This window comes from Gracilinanus agilis, chromosome 1, assembly GCF_016433145.1.
Source record: "Gracilinanus agilis isolate LMUSP501 chromosome 1, AgileGrace, whole genome shotgun sequence".
Taxonomy (NCBI): domain Eukaryota; kingdom Metazoa; phylum Chordata; class Mammalia; order Didelphimorphia; family Didelphidae; genus Gracilinanus; species Gracilinanus agilis.
In genome coordinates, this window is record NC_058130.1 from 154,223,498 (window position 1) to 154,239,594 (window position 16,097).

Sequence of the window (16,097 nt, forward strand, 5' to 3'; positions counted from 1 at the left end):
CTCCAATATAAGAACTATGTACACGTTAATAAGAAATTAAGGAAAATCTGAAATATATTTCAGAATATTTCAGTGGTTTCAGACTTAAATAGAAACCTATTCCTATAGGCCTCATAGAGACTTGGAAAACCACAAATTAACATTATCTAGGTTGTATCTTTATTTATTTTGTTAAATATTTCCCAGTTACATTTAAATCTGGTTCCCACTGTACTCTGTAGTTTTTTCGCCAAATGGTCTCAGATACAAGTTTGAGACTTGGTATAAACTCTTCTTATCAGTGTCAAGGAGTTATAGATTAGTGGGAAAAGGGGAAAAAAGTACACTTACATCATCTCCATTTTTAGTGTTTTGATTCCACAGTGTAAAAAGAAACTTTCTAATATTGATGTACTGATATGTTTTCTCAATTTAATTTCTTTCAATCTACATTATTTTCCAGTATTCCATCCCATTTCTGCTCAAGCCAAACTGGGTATGAATCGCCGAACAGATTTAGATTTTTCTTCACCAAAAATTAATTTGGAGGTTGAGGTACATAACATAGGCATCGAATTGAACAAATTACAGGTGATAATTGCTTTTGTGAATTATTTTGACTTGTAAATTATATTTTACTGAGAATGAGAGCTAAAATTCTTAAATGATCTTCAAAATTTGAACAATACATTTTATGTGCTTTTTATTGTCTTTAGGTAGAAAAAGTTAAGTAATTTAGAGATTTGCTTTCTTTCAGTGTTTAGACAAACCTTTTTTTTTCCTGAGAAATTTCAAACCATTTACTTTTTCCATTGATCAGTATTTCAGTGTCATGGAGCTCCTTGAATCAATTGACATGATGACTCAAAACTTGCCATATAGGAAATATAGGCCTGATGTATGTATTCACAACAATGCTGAAAAATGGTAAATACATTTTTTCTTAAATATGTTTTGTTTAAAATAAAATTTCCAAGTGACACTTAAAAGTAATTTCTTGAAACAATTTGTGTATAAATTTAATGTATTCTGTCAGATATTGAATTCTGAAGCTTTGTTCATCAGATAGTTTGCCTCCAGTGTCAGGAATTTTTAGACATGTTGACTATTGAGCCAGCTTTCAGTATGTGAGCTACTCCATAGTGTGTAAATTATGTCCCTTTATATCAAGCTACCTTACATTTCTTAAAAGGAATTTTGAAAATGTAGAAAATTTTTCCTCATTTAGTTCCTTTCATTTTTTTTTAAACCAGATCTTTTATTTAAATGATATAAGCAACCCCTTTGAGGAAGCTTCTTCAATTAACGTAGATGGGCAGTTGTATTATCACTAGTCTTTAAGTGAAAAGGAAGAGAATAAGCATTTATATAGCACTGGCTATGTGCTATGCATTGTGCTAAGTCTTTAAAAATATCTCATCTATTTCTCATAAAACTCCTTGAAAAGGTCATGCTGTTTATCCTCATTTTAAAGATAAGGAAACTGAGGTAAACTGAGGTTAAATAACTTACTCAAGCTCACACAAGTTGTATGAGTATCTTGAGATTTGGATTTGAACTCAGATCTTCCTGACTCTATGTAGAGTTCATCTCTACATAAAGATTTCTTGTGAGAGTTTGAATCACCTATGGAGGGGAAGCTAAAGACTGAAGATTAAGAATTAGAGGGAGTGAGCCATAGAAGGAACAGAGAGACAAGGAACACAGGGACAAAACTTTAGTGTTAGCAGGTCAGCACTCTGGAGTCAGAGAGATAGGCTGAGCAAGTTGCACTGTTTATTATAAGTTTCAAGGATGTGGGCTTTGGGGGATGTCAAACAAGTGAAACAACAGAAGCATTAACATAATATTGATAAACTATTGTAAGATAAAGGAGTTGGATAGCAACAGCAGGGTGCCCAGGAAAGAAACTCACTTATCAAACCTTCTTCCTCCAGAACTCTGGCACCAAGCTTTCCAGATGTTAAATGTATGTCTTTGACATAACAAAGAAGTTATAGAAATTGCTTGCTAGCCTTCCAGACTGCAGATAATAGTAGAGGCTTAAGTTCTACAAAGTTTAAGTCCCACCAATTTAGGAATTCAGAAATAAATCATGTGAAATATTAGAAATATGTCCCTAAGTGTGGGCCATGAACACTTTGCTCATTAGAGTCAGCTTTTGAATACATCTTTAATATCTTCATGATTTGTTATAACTGAAACCCTTCACTCTAGGTCCATCACTCTATGTACTGTACTACCTAAATGTCTTAGAGGTTTAGTGACTTGACTAGGAACAGATAGCCAGTATGTATCACAGGCAGGACACCCCAAACCACATGTTCTTTCCTCCAAGGCTGGCTCTCTTCATGCATGTTGCCTCTCCATTTGATTCCTTATACATTTAGTAAGATTAACTTAGTTCAGTTTCTCTTCTTATTCTTTCCTTCTTAGTGGTCAAGGTATTAATAATCTGTAAATGACAGAAGAGTAGCAGAAGGGAAGAAGAGAAAAAAATTACCTGGATAATTTTTCCAGTTAATTAATTACTACTTCATTAATATGTACTTTTAGGATATGGTAATTGAATATATACAATTATAAATTTATCTCTTAGAACTGTTTTGTATATATATTTTTTCATTAGGTGGAAATATGCAATAACCGGTGTTCTTAAAGTAGATATCCAGCCCAGGCTGCACGTGTGGTCATGGAAGTACATTTGCCAACACAGGCAAAATGTAAAGCAGTATAAGGAGCTTTATAAGAGAAAGATAAAAAGTACGAAGCCAACTGATGAAATCCTAAAACCTTTGCAGGTTAGCATTTTTTTTTAAACATTGATGATATATTGACTACACTATACTACTTGAAATTTTTTTAGTTTCTGTGACTTGCATTTTCTTTAATCCACTCTTACTACTTCCTTTTACTGACACTCTTCTTTATTTATACTGTCTACTAATGTCTGCCTCAAAGTTGTGTTTTTCATCCTCTCAACTATCATTTATTTACCATTGAAAACACTCACTAATCTGAGCCTTTAGAATTTACTTCAATCTGGAAGCTTTTTGGAGTTGATATGGTCTTCCCCGGATCACAGTTATCTTAAACTTTTATTCAAGTTTTTATGATGTCATTTCCCTGATCGGGAATCTGCAAATGCCTACAACGCTATATTTTTAGACTTTCAATTTTTTTAGGACTTAACATAATCTACACTGTAGCCTTTTTTACACAACTTGTTATCATATATCCTATACGGTAGTCATGAGAACTTCCTTAGCTTCTCACACATACCATATTAATGTTGGCATAAAAATATTTATTTAGATGCTCTTCTTACAGAGCCTAGAATCTTGGTTTTATGTAATCCTCAAAATTCTTTTTATCTACTAAGGCCAAGATCAAATTTCATCTCCTATATGAAATTTTAAGTACTCTAGCTTATACTGATTTCTTCTTTCTCTGAATTCTTTTTGGCATATTAGTTCCTCCTTATTTTATACTTGTATTGTACATTTTTCTTTCAACAAGTACATTTTTAGTTTACTAAGAGTATAGCTTATAGACTATTTGACTTAGGAGGGAGCTTAGTGATGAAGTATTCTCTTTCTCTTGTTCTCCACAAAAGGAAACAATGGCTCAGACAAGGGAAAGGTGAGCCTGACAGGACAGTTGGGCCAAAGTTCACACAGTTCATTTTTAGTAGTGTTACAATGTCTTCAGATTTTATCTAATGTCCTTTCCACTCCATGATGATGCCTTTCATTTCTTTAGTTTCCCCTAAACCAAAATCCATAGTGTTGGATGCAAAATAGGCATGCCATTCAATGAGTACATGTCGATTAATTGATTGAAAAAATAAAAATAAAAATAATTTTTAATGCTCCTGGCAATAAATCAGTTTATCATCTTATTATGTCTTTAGTTATTCTTTTGAAAGTAAGCACAAGGTCCTCAGTATTACTGAAATTCAGAATTAGTTTCATTTAATGTATATTTATATTTAAATTAAGATATTTTTCAGGTAATTGAGTAGAATTTACATTGTTTAGTTCTAGAAAATGAAGTAATGGATTGCTCACATAATGGATTGCTCACAAAAGGTTAGAAGCAAAAAACTTTATTCCATTGGAGGAGGCAAAACTAGATAAGTCTTATTGAGGGTTGGCCTAGAACCAAACCTAAGGCAATGAGGTGAAGCCTTGTTATATATCAGTGTTGGTGAAGGCATGGCACCCATGTAGAGCCTGCACTGGGGAGCTGCTCTGTTCCCCCTCTTCCCAGCCCCGAGGACATTTTTTTGCATGCCCCACCCCTCTGTCCAGCCTCCCAAAGCAAGCACTTCCTTGCTTTGCTCTCTGGGGTAATGCCTGGGACTCACAGGCAGCTTGAAGTTGAAGTTTGGGCACCCAGACTTGAAAACCTTCACCAATGCTGTTATATATGTTTGTGATGGGACAAAGAACTAGAAGGTAGGGTGTAGCTATAACAATGATAATGTTTGCTTAATGACAAGACAGAGATTTTGCTCAGCAATAAAGAGTCATCTTCATGACCTGGATATGGTTCTGCTAATGCAAGTTTACTCAATCTCATGGACTATTCAAGCTGGTTGGTTTGAGCTGGTTCAGTGGCTTTGAGAGTAACAGTGACAGCAGCAGAGTTTTTACCCTGAGTATAGGCCCTCTTGTTTTGCCAGACTCAGAGCACATCTTGACTGTGTGATGGCTACTAGGTCTGGGCCTGGAGAACATGACATGACTCAGAAAGCATTAGCAAGAGGTGGTTTATGGGGCGGGTTAAATTTGGGAGCTTTAACATTCCCAACATTGTAAATGCTATACTATATTATATTTCAAAAATATATGTATATTAAAAAAATTAACCTATTGTGTTCCTTGTGGCAATATCTGCTTTGTCTGATACATTTTAAGGTTAAAATTGCTGCAGTTGATAGAGTAGGGAATGTTTGTCAGTTGCTAAGTTTTGGAAAATGAAATAATCAGTTTCATATTTATGTTTTTGCTTACTCCATGCCATGCTTCTTACACACACAACTTTCTTCAGCTTGTTACTGATTAGGAGAAATACCTAGAATTTGAACAATATCAGTTCTGGGAACCCACATGTATTCTGAGCTATCTGTGGGTGCTTTATGGTAGAAGTGATTTGGTTGATTTTGATTGGTATCCAGCTTGAGAAAGAGATTCTTTGAAAGTCCTTTGATATTGATTGGAATCCCAAAGTTTTGATTACCCAAGCTGGATTTTGGCTAGCAGCAAAGGGATTGTTAGCTGCAGAGCAAATGAATGGCTCAGAAATGCAGGAAAATAACTAGGAAAATATTCATTGCAGGATGAGATTGTTATTACATTTATTTTCATAACTTCATAAATTTATAAAAGCAAGAAATTTAAAAAGAATATATTAGAGACTACAATGACTTAAAGATGGAATATTTTTAATGCTTACAACTTCATGGGCATATGTTGCTATTTTTTGTGAGCTTTTTCTAAAAAAATTTTATTTGTAAACATACCTAAAACTCATAGAATGCTCCTGTCTTGGTTTCTTCTTTTTGAAGACTGTCCTTTGGTTTGTGGCTGTATCATTTTTTAGAAATCTGTTAAATGTGACTGCTTCATCACATGCATGATTTTTTAAAAAATCAGAGCATCAGTTATCCTGCTTCCTTTTGCTAAATTGGAACTGCTGTGATTGTACTCATCAGTTATTTAAGATGGGAGGGGATGATTTGTTACTTTTTGTGTGTGTGCTTTGCTTTTCATGCATGTTTCATTATAGTAATTTAATTGAAGATGTTAAATTATATGAGTGATGTTAACATATTGTTTTTCTTTTTACCTTCAGGATTTGGAAAAAGTATTGGATGTGTTTAACATTATTTTGGCAAGACAACAAGCAGAAGTTGAGGTAAATTTATATATGTTTTTCAGGTATTTGAAAATAAGAGCAAGGTCTTTGAAATTAGAGGATAAAGTCATATGGATTCTAGTTTATATGCCCAAAATACCTTGGCCTGAGAGGCTCTGCCTCACCCTTTTGAATCTTAAGTTGGTCAATGTCCAAAAATAATAGTCCTTTAAATTCTTGAATTTTTTGAAGGAACATATGTTATTATAGGAGGATGCTGGTTTTTATTGATTTATTTTTCATAAGAGGAAAGCTTTTGTCAGCCACAGCTCTTAGTAAACGTAGAGAGGGACTTGACTCTTGAATCCATAATTTGGATAAATCTGCATTTGTATATGCTCTGTTGTAAATATATGTGCATAGGACATTTATTTGCTTAGCTGTATAGTTTTAGGAAAAGAACATACATTTATTTTTTAACTTCTAGAATCCAATTCATCTAGTTTATTTTACAAATTCATTTTTATATAATCCAGTATGGTATTCATTTTATATAATGTTCATTTACTGTGTCATAGGTAAAGAAAGCTGGACTCAAAATTTATGGAGAATCTTCAGAGGATAATAAAGGCTGGTTTGGTTGGTTGTGGAATTGGTCAGAATCGAACACTAATGAGCAAGCAGATACTAAACCTGCAAGTATGTCCATTTAATTAATTCATAGGATCAGTAATCTTCACATTAAGTGAAGTTAAAGTTTTGAAGAAAAATTTGCTTTTAAACCTAAGTTAATTCCTGTAACATTTCTATAATTACATTTCTAGTCAGATTGCCATGAAAACATAAATTCATTAATTTTGATGGATTTAGAATTGATTGAATGTCTTGATATATAGTTCTGGTTTGTTGTCATCTTGGAAAGAAGTTCCTAGTGAAGTTTTGTTAGTCAATAAATATTTATTGAGCCTACTGTCGCTTGCCACCCTGTTATACCTGGGGATATAAATAAGAAAAAAAGGAAAAATAACTCCTACCTTTCAGAAATTTGCAATGTAAAAGGGGAAGACTACCCACAAAAGGCAAAAGGATGTGGCAAAGGGCTGGTTGGGGAAAATATTTAGTGGAAAAACCACAGAAATCTCAAAGCGAAGTAGCCAGGTGAGAAATTAAGAGGTGTTCTGAACTAAGTTCTATCCTTAAATGGAGGTTTTGGAGTTCATGCTCTGTCCTCCAATTGGAGGGACAGAAAGTGGTGACGAGGTAGATAGAGTACCTAAGGGGACCTTGTAGGATAATGAAGTTTTCTCAATAAATTTCTCAACAATAAGTTTCCCAGAGATATGTTCTTGGACCTGTACTTTCATACTTTTATTAATGATTTTGATAAAATAATTTTGTAATAAAGTGAATGGAAGATAAATGGTTACTATATCCCAAAGGTTGTACTAATTGTAGAGTGTGCAAATAAAAAAATTGAGACAGTCCCTGCTCTCAAGGAGCTTTTATTTTAATAGGAAAGAATACTCCCATGGTGAGTATGGTGATCAGGGAAGGGAGTTATAGTCTCAGGAAGTTTATTAAAAAGAAAAGTGATCAGAACAGAAGAATATTGTCATGCTCCTTCCAGAGCAAATGGCCCTGTTGATTTGTTAATTAAAATATAGTTCTCTGAGCCAGATGTGGAAGTCAGAGAGAAAGGAAGAATGTGAAAGGTAAGAAAGCTTGGTGATATATCAAATGGGAGTAGAAAGAGTTAAGGTTAAATGTGGCCTCAGACACTCCCTATGTGACCCAAAAAAACCTTTGCTGCAAAAGAGAGATAATAATAATATTATCTACCTCTCCTGGTCATTTGGAGGATAAAATGATTGTAAATTCTTCACCAGGCTTATGCTAGTTGCAGCTGTTGTAATGTTTAGTGTTTGGGAGTACAAAGACAAAAATACACTTGTTACTTAAGGAATGACAATATGACAATTATCATCTATTCTTAACAATTTGGTGGCAGCTTTAAAACATATTTCCATGTTGTTGTTTAAGGAAGGATACAAGAGTTGAACATATTTGCCCACATGAATTCTTTATATAATTTATGAATTTTTTAAAAGTTCAGATATAGTCAACTTCATTTTGTTGGTGTTTTGTTCCTAACGTATTCCTAATTAAAATTAATTTTAATTCAGAAAATAAAATCTCAGTGAGATTTTTCACAAAACAATTCATAATTAGCTAGTAATTCCTTTTACTGTCCTTTAAAATAAACATTTTTAAAGCTAGTATTTCCTAATTTTAGATATTTTTTAGTGTCTGCCATTGCATACTCTTTTAAAATTCTTTGCAAGCACCATCAAAAACAACGGATTTATTGCATGTTGAAAACATATTAAAAAACCTTAAACTATAGTTAATATTATTTGATGTTTTTAATTTCTATTTTATAAGGTCTTGAAGAATATATGACATATGAAGAGAAGGTTAAACTCTATGAAGCAATTGGTTATAGTGAAACTGCCGTTGATCCTACATTGCCCAAAACAGTATGATATCATTACTTGAAAATTTGCTATATATTTAATCATCCATTTCTTTTTCTGTTTTATTGCTTTATGGAATCTATTTTTTATATTTGGAAAAGTATATAGGATAAAATAGCACGTGTATATAAAATAGTTTATTTCATTTATCTTCAATGAATGCTTTGATTCTCTTAAAAGTATTTAATTTTTGTTGCCATATCAAAAGTGGTGATGAAAAAAATTCAATTCTAAATTATGACACTTAAAATTGATTGGATTTTAGAAGTCATTAAGTCACAGCCCATTTTTTACATATAAAGAAGATTTCAAATTGAACAGGTTCCCTAAGGTTGCAGATAGGACTGTCATCAGTGTTCTTTTAATCCTTTGTGAAGTTCTTCTTTATTTTTGCTAGTCAGAGGTTCCCACTCCTGCTGTGGCTCAATATGAATTCATTTATCCTTTCTTGGTAGTTCAAGAAGAGCTGAGCTATAGCATTTTGGCTCTAACTCTATGTACCTACCTCCTCGCACAAATTCATGCATCAGTTCCTATGAGAAAAAGGGAAAACAACCTGGTTGGTACAAACCATATTTGCAGGGTTTTTCACCTGGTACTATTAAATGCTCAGCACGCAAGTAGAACAGTGTATGGATTGCCAGGTCTATAGATAGGAAGACTTGTGTTCATGAGTTCAAATTAGGCTTCAGACATTTACTAGCTGTGTGACCCTGCTCAAATCAATTAACCTTTCCTGTTTCTCTCTTTCCTCATCTGTAAAATGAGCTGAGGAAGGAAATGGAAAATCACTCCTGTATCTTTGCCAAGAAAACCCCTAAATGGGGTTTCGAAGAGTCGGAAATGATTGAAAATCAATTGAACAACAAATTGAATGTTTGTTTTTGAAGGATAGCCATTCTGTTGTATGATATTTTATTTCTATAACCACTCACTACTGGTTTGTTTGTGAATATATTTTTCCTTGCAAAATAGATTATGAATTTCCACCTATATCTTTATATCATATAGTAACATATAAAATTACTATATATTGTATTTGAAGTGCTTTGGATCATTTGAAATAAAGGCTGTGGAAATAATAATAGTTATGCTTTAATTTTCATTTTATGCTTTTACATATTTCCTAGTATGAAGCCAAAAAATTGTCTCTGCAATTGGGAAGTATGTCTATTTCCTTAAGGGAAAGCAAGAAAAAATCTGAGTTGGTACATATTTTATTTGGTGATTTCAGCACATTGATCATACAACGACCAGGAGCACAAGCAATAAAGTAAGTGCCTATCTGTCTTAATTTGAATCCTTTCCTAATAAAAAAATCACAGTGTAAGAATTAGATGTCAGAATTGTATCCTCTATTATTTCTATAAGCATGTTACTGTTAAATGGTATTTTTAAAGTTTCATTTGGAATATAGTTATTATGATTTTCATTTAATTTAAAAATATACTTAGAATTGGTGTTGGGCGTGAGAAACAATTTGTGGTTGTTTTATTGTGTTTCAATCTTGTTGTGGAATTTGATAATGCTTCCTTTTCAAGTCAAACTCAATTTCATGAATGCTAGCTTTTCTTTACCAATAAGTCACCACTAAGAAAGGTTTGAAGTTAATGTTCAATCAACATGCATTTATTAATCACTTAGTATGTGACAGGCATTATGCTAAAGGCTGAGGATATAGAGAAAGGCAAAAATAGTCCCCCATCAGGGAAATGACATTCTAATGTGTGAAATAACATGTGAATAACTAAAATGTATGACATAGAAAGAGTAGATAAAAGGTAATTTAAGTAGTATGGAGGATTAGGAAAGTAGTACCAATAGTTAATTGAACCAGGAAAGGCATCATGCAAAAGAATATCTGAAGGAAGCTAGGTAAAGTAAGAGGTTTGAGCAATACAGATAGATATGGAGGACAACTAGTGCAGAGCGATTGGGAGAGGAGTGGTACAAGGAATAAACAAATATCAAATAGGCCAGAACAAACAGATCTTGGATTTTGTGGAAGGAATTCAAGTGGAGGAAGAATGGAAATAACAGGATGGGCCAGATTTTAAAGAGCTTTAAATGCCAAAAAGACTTTATATTTGATTCTATAAGGTATTAGGAAGTCACTGGAATTTAAGTAATGGGGTGTCATTTTCAGGTCATGATTTAGGAAAATCATTGTGGCATCTGAAGGGGAGGGTGGTGAGATTTGAGACAAGGAGATTGATTAAAAATTATTATGGTAACCTAGGCAAGAGGTAATGAAGGTCTCTATGAGAGGTGGTGACTGTGAGTGAAGAGAAGAGGAGGGACATATATGAGAAAAATTGTGAAGACGAAGAGCCATGAGGTTTTATCAACTAATTGGATATGTCAGGTGTATGACATCATGTTTGCAAACTTAGATGACTGGGAGGATAGTGGTACTCTCAGTATTATTGGGAAGTTGAGAAGGGGGAAGGATTTTGGAGATAAAGATTATGGTTTCTCTTTTGATCATGTTTCAGTTTGAGATGCCTGTGGGACATCCAGTTCAAGCTATTCAAAAGGCATTTGGTGATGTGGGAGTGTAAGTCAGAAGATAGATCAGAACTACATATACAGATAGAGAAATCATCTGCATTTAGATGATAATTGAACACAAAGAAGCTCATTAGATCACCAAATGAGATTATAATAAAGAGGGAAAAAGAGAAGAACATTGAGGAACACTCACTTTTAGTGGTTATGACGTGAATAAAGTCCCAACAAAGGATACTAACACATCCTTCTCTACCTCTTCAGACAGAAAATGGGTTTCTTTGGATGTATTGAATGGGAATTAGAAAATATTAATTAAAATTCCTGTGTTTACTGTAGAAAATGCTTATTTTGAATATTAGTTTTTGTCCTGTCTTTTTTCATATAGATTTGAAAGCAAAATAGACACATTTCGTGTTACTGGTTCATCATTTCTTTACTTAAAACCTTGTCTCCTTTCTCCATTGGATGATTCTTCTTTACTTTTCAAAATTTTGTTTGAGACCAATCCATTAGATGGAACTGTTGCTCAGAGATGTATCATAGAAGCTGAGCCTTTGGAAATAATATATGATGCAGTAAGTACAAAACCTTCAATAATTATAGGTTTTTATTTGATGTCCATGATGTCCATTTGATGTACAAATAAGCTTGTGTCTCATGTTAGTGATAATTGTATTTAAACAGAAAACCGTGAATGATATAGTGCAATTTTTTCAACCTCCAAAAGAAGTTCGTCTGGCAAAGCTAACTACAGCAACTTTGATGAAACTGGAAGAATTCCGTGAGAAGACAGCAACAGGTAAATTCCAATATTCACTGCTGATAAATCAAATGACAAAGTCACTTTAACAATAAAAAAATTCTTAGTTTATTATTTTAAAGATTATAATCTTAAATTTTTATTTTTCTAAAGCTTGCTATAGCAATAAGAGAAGAAAAAGAAATTGAAAGAATTAGAATAGGCAGAAGAAACAAAGCTATCATTCTTCACAAATGATATGATGATATACTTAGAGATACCTAAAGAATCAACTAAAAAACTATTTAAAATAACTAACAACTTTTGCAGAGATGTAGGTTATAAAATAAACCACATAAATCATCAACATTTCTTTATATTACCAACAAAATCCAGCACCAAGAAATAGAAAAAGAACTTTCATTTAAATTAATGGTAGATAATATAAAATACTTGGGAGTCTATTTGCTAAGACAAACCCAGAAACTTTATTAACTCAATTACAAAACAGTTTTCACACAAATAAAGACACATGTAAACAATGAGAAACATATTAATTGCTCATGGGTAGACTGAGCAAATAAAATAAAAATGACAATTTTGCTTATATTAATCTACTTATTCAGTGCCATACCAATCAAAAATTATGTTATAGAACTAGAAAAAAAAGACAGAATTCATCTGGAAGAACAAAAATCAAGAATACCAAAAGATTGAATGAAAAAAATGTTAAAGAAAGTGTCTTAAGTAGTTCCAGGTTTCAAACTGTATTATAGAGCAGTAAGTATCAAAACAATCTGATACTGGCCAAAAAACAGTGATGAATCAATGGAATAGTTTAGGAATATTAATAAGTGACCGTAGTGATTTAGTGTTTGATAAATTAAAAGATCCAAGCTCTAGGAAAATAACTCATTGTTTGAGAAAACTGGAAAATGGTATGGAAGAGACTGAAGATAAACCAACATCTCACACTTTATACCAATATAAGGTCAATACGGATATATGGCTTAAACACAAAGGATGATACCAAAGGACAAGGGTCGGCAATATATGGCTCTTTCTGCAGGAGCCATAAAGTCAATTTTTTTTCAGGCGCTGTTACAGGAGCACGCACTGTTATGGGAGCGCACATTGTTACAGGAGTGCACACTGTGAGCACTGTATAGCTCTCACGAAATTATATTTTAAAAAATGTGGCGTTTATGGCTTTCACGGCCAAAAAGTTTGCTGACCCCTGCCATGTCTATGGCATAGACAAATTAAGGGAGTGAAAAAGAAATCTATCTCCCAAAGAAGATATATTGATTGGGAAGGACATAGATGGATTGGTGATGAAGAAACTCACCCAGGGTCCTTCCCACAGCCAGTAAAGCACAAAACTCCTTGAAAATATAGGAAAAGCAAGTTTATTTAGCTAATGAAGGTTATGGAAACTGATAAACTTGATAAGGTCCCTGTCTCTAGAAAGCTCAATATCCACTCGCTTTTCTATGCTCCCCTAATGGGGATGCTCTTCTGGTCTTCTCAAGCCCTCCTTAATAGCTCCCTAGAAACCTAAACTATCTGATTACCTTGCTAAACTAAGTATCCGACATTGTCTCTAAAAGGCTGGGGAGACAGTACTCACAGGTGGACTGAATCCTTCCCCAAGCCTGTATAGAGATCCTGCTCTATAACCAGAGACTAATCTGAGTTGTACGTATTTTTCTTCTGTGTTTCCACTCCTGCAGTTCTTCCTCTGAATGTGGGTAGCGTTCTTTTCCATAAGTCCTTCAGAATTGTCCTGGGTCATTGCATTGCTGCCAGTATAGAAGTCCATTACATTTGATTTTACCACAGCGTATCGGTCTCTGTGTACAGTGTTCTTCTGGCTCTGCTCCCTTCACTCTGAATCAATTCCTGGAGGTCTTTCCAGTTTACATGGAATTCCTCCAGTTCATTATTCCTTTCAGCACAATAGTATTCCATCACCAACATATACCACAATTTGTTCAGCCATTCCCCAATTGAAGGGTATCCCCTCATTTTCCAATTTTTTTGCCACCTCAAAGAGCACAGCTATAAATATTTTTGTACAAGTCTTTTCCTTTATTATCCTTTTGGGGTACAAACTTAGCAATGCTATAGCTGGATCAAAGGGCAGGCAGTCTTTTAGCACTCTTTGGAAGAATTTCCCATGACTGGGAGTTCCCTATATCAGTAAAAATCACAGGTTCCTCTTCCCCTCAAAAATGGTAATAAATATATCTTTTCTTACTTGGAAAGACCAAAACTAAATTTATGCTTTTAACTATTCAGTTACTCATTTGGGGATATTAAGCTTGTTTTTCAACTTTTTTTTTTGCACCTAGTCTTGTTTTCCTTTTTTCTCCCTCTCCACTTATTTTATGTGATACATCCTTCCTAAGTTCACCTTTTTCCAATCTTATATTTCCTAGGTGGTATTTTTTTTAATGCCACTTCTTGTATGCTTTTTCACCCACCACAGTCATTTTCGCCCACCATAACACTTTGGATGCTATAATGTAATAAGGGGAATATACTATATATGTACCCCCCAAATTATACTCAAACTAGTTTGAATTATATATGTATGATGAGTTCAATAGAGTGGCTAATTAAAGAACAAAAGTGTCACCTTTCTTGAGTAATGGAGGACAGTGATCTGTTTTATTCCCTTAGAATCTTCCATATTAACACTAATTCATTAATATTTATTTTTGTTCAGTTCTACAATTTACCTTTAATATAATAATTTAGCCAGTTTTATATTTTCCCAACTTTATGATCATCATAATTATGTTTGTAGATTGTCTTTGTAAAATTAATATATTAAAATTTTTAAACAACTCTTAAGAATTACTTAATATTTAATTTGCACGTCCATTAGGCAAATGTTAACTATCTTCTAGTTGTACTTTAAAAATTATTAATTATGAAGTTTAAATTTTATTTTAAAGGTTTATTATATATTATTGAAACACAAAAAATTCTTGATCTCAAAATTGATTTGAAGGCATCATACGTTATTATCCCACAAGATGGATTTTATACTGCCACATCAAATTTACTTCTCTTGGATCTTGGCCATCTAAAGGTACATATTTGTAATATATAAAGTTTACTAAATAGATTTTTGTACTTCTGAATATGTTTGTTGCCTCTTTGTTGTTGAAATGAAGCCTAGCTTGTTACATGGATGATATGCTGTGGTATTTGTAATTTTAAAAAATATTACAACTAGTTATCAAAATTAACAAGGTGTACTTTTTCTTTGGTGATTGAGAATGAGGTTTTTTATTTTCATATAGTGAGGTTGGTTCAGTATATCTTTGAGTGAGGATATACAGGATGAGCCAGTTCTGATCTTTGAAGGGTATATGGGAACAAATTTAATAAGAATTTATCTCAGTGTTCATAAACTCATTAAAGACAAAAGCATCAGAATTTGAAGGGAATCCAGAACTCATTTAGCTTTTACTTATGCTTCCAAGATTGCTCTAGTGTTATGGTTTTAATATTCATATATTAGTAGCAAGGAATTTTCTGAAATATTTATACCATACTTAAGAACTTATAACATTGGTAAAGAAGGGAACCTATCATATTTATTTGCATAAATTTGTCTTAACCCCAAAACTACTCCCTCATTTTACAAATAGAGAAACTCAGGCCTGGAGAGATTCTGTGTTTTACCCAGGATAGATTCAAGAATTGAACCCTTGTCCTTTGACTCTAGGTATATCACATTTTCTGTTATACTGTGCTGCTTCTTAAGGGTCTGGAGATCATGCTGTTATTGACTAAAGAACCTGTGTATATCTAATCTGGAGAAGGGAAAACATGGAATGAGGAATGATAATTTCTTCCAAATATTTTTTAGTAGTTTTCATGCAGAAGAAGGATTGTGTTCTACTTAAATTCTAGTAGTATTATTTTGTTTTCATTCTTACTTTTTATACTTCCCTTTGCATTTTAGATCTTTTTATTTCCAAATTAATTTTTTGTTATTTTTTCTAGTTCTATAAAATGTCTACTAGGTAGTTTAACATAACACTGGAACTTAAAATTAATTTACTCATATTGTCATTTCTATTATTTTGATTGGCCCAACAGAATTAACCTAATATATGAGAGTTTTAAAAAAGTCATTCTTTATTTCTTTATGGGGAATTTCAGAATTGTATTTATACAAGTCTTGATTGTGATATGGTAGATTGATTCCTAGCAGTTTAGTGATTTCTTTGGTAATTATTTTGAATTTGAATTCTGTTTCTAATATGTTTATGATTTTTTTAGATTCATTTTCTAGCCTGCTATTTTACTAAAGTTATTAACTGACTCAATTTCTTAGTTTTCTAGGGTTTTCAAAGCCAGCTATCATGTTTCCTGCAAATATATTTTTTTCTTTGCCAATCTTTATGTCTTTTTTCCTCTGTTTGATTACTATTTCTGGTATTTCTGGGACC

The 16,097-nt window shown here is 32.9% G+C and overlaps 1 protein-coding gene across 1 annotated transcript in view; it reads left to right on the plus strand.

The window, feature by feature from the left end:
* Window positions 1–16,097, plus strand: part of VPS13A (vacuolar protein sorting 13 homolog A) — a 337,780-nt gene that overhangs the window by 71,658 nt on the left and 250,025 nt on the right. Inside the window, exons 11-20 of the mRNA XM_044678014.1 lie at window positions 443–570; window positions 800–906; window positions 2,609–2,780; window positions 5,839–5,901; window positions 6,420–6,540; window positions 8,284–8,378; window positions 9,506–9,648; window positions 11,272–11,461; window positions 11,571–11,685; window positions 14,589–14,725. Of these exons, the coding sequence (XP_044533949.1) occupies window positions 443–570; window positions 800–906; window positions 2,609–2,780; window positions 5,839–5,901; window positions 6,420–6,540; window positions 8,284–8,378; window positions 9,506–9,648; window positions 11,272–11,461; window positions 11,571–11,685; window positions 14,589–14,725 (1,271 nt within the window). The remainder of the gene's footprint in view (window positions 1–442; window positions 571–799; window positions 907–2,608; window positions 2,781–5,838; window positions 5,902–6,419; window positions 6,541–8,283; window positions 8,379–9,505; window positions 9,649–11,271; window positions 11,462–11,570; window positions 11,686–14,588; window positions 14,726–16,097) is intronic.